The sequence below is a fragment of the Fukomys damarensis genome, unplaced genomic scaffold (assembly GCF_012274545.1).
Source record: "Fukomys damarensis isolate Sample0158 unplaced genomic scaffold, DMR_v1.0_HiC HiC_scaffold_22, whole genome shotgun sequence".
Lineage (NCBI taxonomy): Eukaryota > Metazoa > Chordata > Mammalia > Rodentia > Bathyergidae > Fukomys > Fukomys damarensis.
Window position 1 is genome coordinate 5,097,070 of NW_022900934.1, and position 2,651 is coordinate 5,099,720.

Consider the following 2,651-nt stretch of genomic DNA (forward strand, 5'->3'; position numbering starts at 1 on the left):
CCCCACGGGCAGTCCCCCCCTGCCCCCTCGGCCCTGCGGCCCCCAGCAGGACTCTGAATGCACAACACCCCCGAGTGACATTAACTGCCCCATAGCATTTCCCACGGTCCAGTAATAATGTTTACAAAATGTGCAATGGAGAAATAAAGACCTGGCTAGATTATGGCCAGTCATAGAGAGGGGCAGAAGGAAGGGGGCCAAGTTGAAAACAAACACTGCGATGAGTTGGTAATTCCTTCGAGGTGAGTGTTTCTACAAGTTAACTTTTAAACTGTTTTCACTAGCCAGTTAACTAGTTCAGGACCCTTAAAGCAGCAACAAAGTCACCTTGTTAAGCTAAGACGTATGGAGCTTCCCCAAAGGTGGGAAAGGCAGGCCGGGGCGGAAACAGGAGTGAGTCAGGGAGTCTCTACTCTCTCCCAGGGCACTGGGGAGCCACTGCAGGATCTCAGCTCTCTGGCAGGGTGTGAGCAGGTTTGAGCTCTGGGAAGACAGTTCTGCCCTTGGGATGTGAGTGCTTTGGAGGAGCCCAGGGCGAGGTGGACGGTTTTGTAGGAATCCTGGCTTCTGCCCAGTGCCAGCCAGGCTGCCTATCCCACAGGGTCACAACTTCTTGCTCCTTCAGTGTAGGGCTCTGGGAACAGCTGAATGGCCGCGCTTGGCCGAGCCTGGCACACTGAGTACGTGGTAAACGGCAGAATTATCCCATGGCCGCTTTGGGCTCTGTTCTGACTCACTGTCTGGGTGACCTCCTTGATGCCCCTGTTGGTGTGTGTGGTGCTGCCTGTTCCTCTGCTCCCAGATAATCACTTCCGGACCCCGGGGAATGCTGGTGGCGGCAGCGCTTTCCAGTGGCCTTTCTTCGCGGAGGCCCCTGCCCGGCCAGCGTTCCCTGGGATCCGAGCCGCGCTGTTCTCAGAGAAATATGTCTTTAATAGCTACCGTGACCGCTCGCTGATGGACGGGCCGTGAACTCCCTCAGTCCAAGTGCAGAGCTCAGGAGACAAAGGGATTTCAGAGCCTGCGGGCAGCGCCCAGCCTGCGTCCTCTTCCCAGGCCCTCCCTGGCCTCCGGCCCCTTTGTTTAGGGTTCAAGACCAGAGGCTGCCAAGTTTCTGACTGAAGCTTTTGCTGTGTGCTGGGGCGGTCAACATCTTAATAGCTCGACAAGCTGAAAAAGAAAAAACAAGAAAAGAAGGGGACAGAGTGGAGCACAATTAAGCGTTCACTCAGCAGCCGCAGGGCAGGGGTGAGGCCGAATTTCAGGGGCACTGGAAAGAGACTATTTTTAAGACTGCGGATAATTCTGTGCTTCTGAGGCCTGCCAGGGAGGGGGAGCTCCAGTTGGGGAAAATGTCACAGCCTTCAGAGACTTCGGATTCAGCTGGCCAATGAAGAGGGGTCCGCAGCAGAAAATGATGCGCGTGACAATCTACTGCGCCGAGGGACTCAGTCGCCCTCTCTCTGACCTGTTCGCATCCCAGGGGCGGCTGCGGCGGCTGCGCCCCCTGCTGGCGAGGCCTGTGGGGTGTGTATGGGGTGATGTGAGGCAGGACTTGCGCACAAGTCCCCACGTTGGGTTCCGGCTGTGAGCTGTCAGGCGAGGGACGCCCGACCAGTCCTTGACCTTCTGCGTCCCCTGCTGAGGATGAGGGGGAGCAGGGAGGACGAAGTGTGCAGTAGGAAGCCCGCCGCTGGGTCATAAGGCTGCAGGAATAAACCTGTGGTGCCTGCACCAGTTCAGGCTGAGAAAATAAAACGGACAGGTCGCGGGTACCTCCACCTCGCCAAGTGCCCTCCTTCTGGTGGGATCGACATCCGCACAGGGGCAGAGAAGCAACAGGTGCTATGAAGAAGCAATAAGGAAGATGAAGGGGTCAGGTAGGGTGGTCAGGAATGGTCTAGCTGGGGTGGGGACATTTGAACTTAGACCCAAAGGTGGCAGAAGAGGAAAAGTCACGGGCACGTAGGGAGAGATCATTCCAGGCAGAAGGGTTTGCAGGTGCAAAGGCCCTGGGTAGGAAGGAGTACGACACATGTGAGGACAAGCAAGAAAGCCACAGAGCTAGAGGGGAGTGAGGGAGCAGAGGATTTGAGGGTTGAAAGGTGACAGGGTGGGGAGAGCGGGCTACAAGGCCTGAGCTGTGCTAGGGCTTTGGCTGTCAGAGAGATGAGAAGCCAGGAGGGATTAGAAGATCCTGAAATGGAGAGTGATCAACGTTCACCCCCAGCACCCAAGCCAGGCCCTCTCAGCAGCTGGGGACATTAGGGAGAAACACCTGGCCATCCTGCTTCCTTGAGTGACAGGTTTGTGAACTTGTCTCAGCTACTGGTGTGAAGAGGAGAAGGTTCTGGAAGGCTCTAGAACCTTCTCATCTTTCCAGAGGGAAAAGAAAGTCACCGGTTCCTCTTTCCTGCAGGCTGAATGAAGAAGCCCAGAGCCACCACGACTGCTGGCTTAACCATCATCACAAGGAAGGCGAGTTTGGGGATGATCAGGAGACACAGTGACGACCTGCACAACCAAAGAGGCCCCTGGGGGGGGTGTCAAAGTCCTCCCTTCTCCAGATGTCCCCTTCTGTGGGCCAATAGCGGTCCTCACGCCATTTTGAGATGGATTCTCTGTCACATCCAGATCGATACAGTCACACA

General features: G+C 56.1%; 1 protein-coding gene across 1 annotated transcript in view; it reads left to right on the forward strand.

The window, feature by feature from the left end:
• Positions 1-972, forward strand: part of LOC104865320 — a 7,683-nt gene extending 6,711 nt beyond the window's left edge. The window contains exons 5-6 of the mRNA XM_033766974.1: positions 602-680; positions 803-972. Of these exons, the coding sequence (XP_033622865.1) occupies positions 602-680; positions 803-972 (249 nt within the window). The remainder of the gene's footprint in view (positions 1-601; positions 681-802) is intronic.
• Positions 973-2,651: the final 1,679 nt, after the last annotated feature.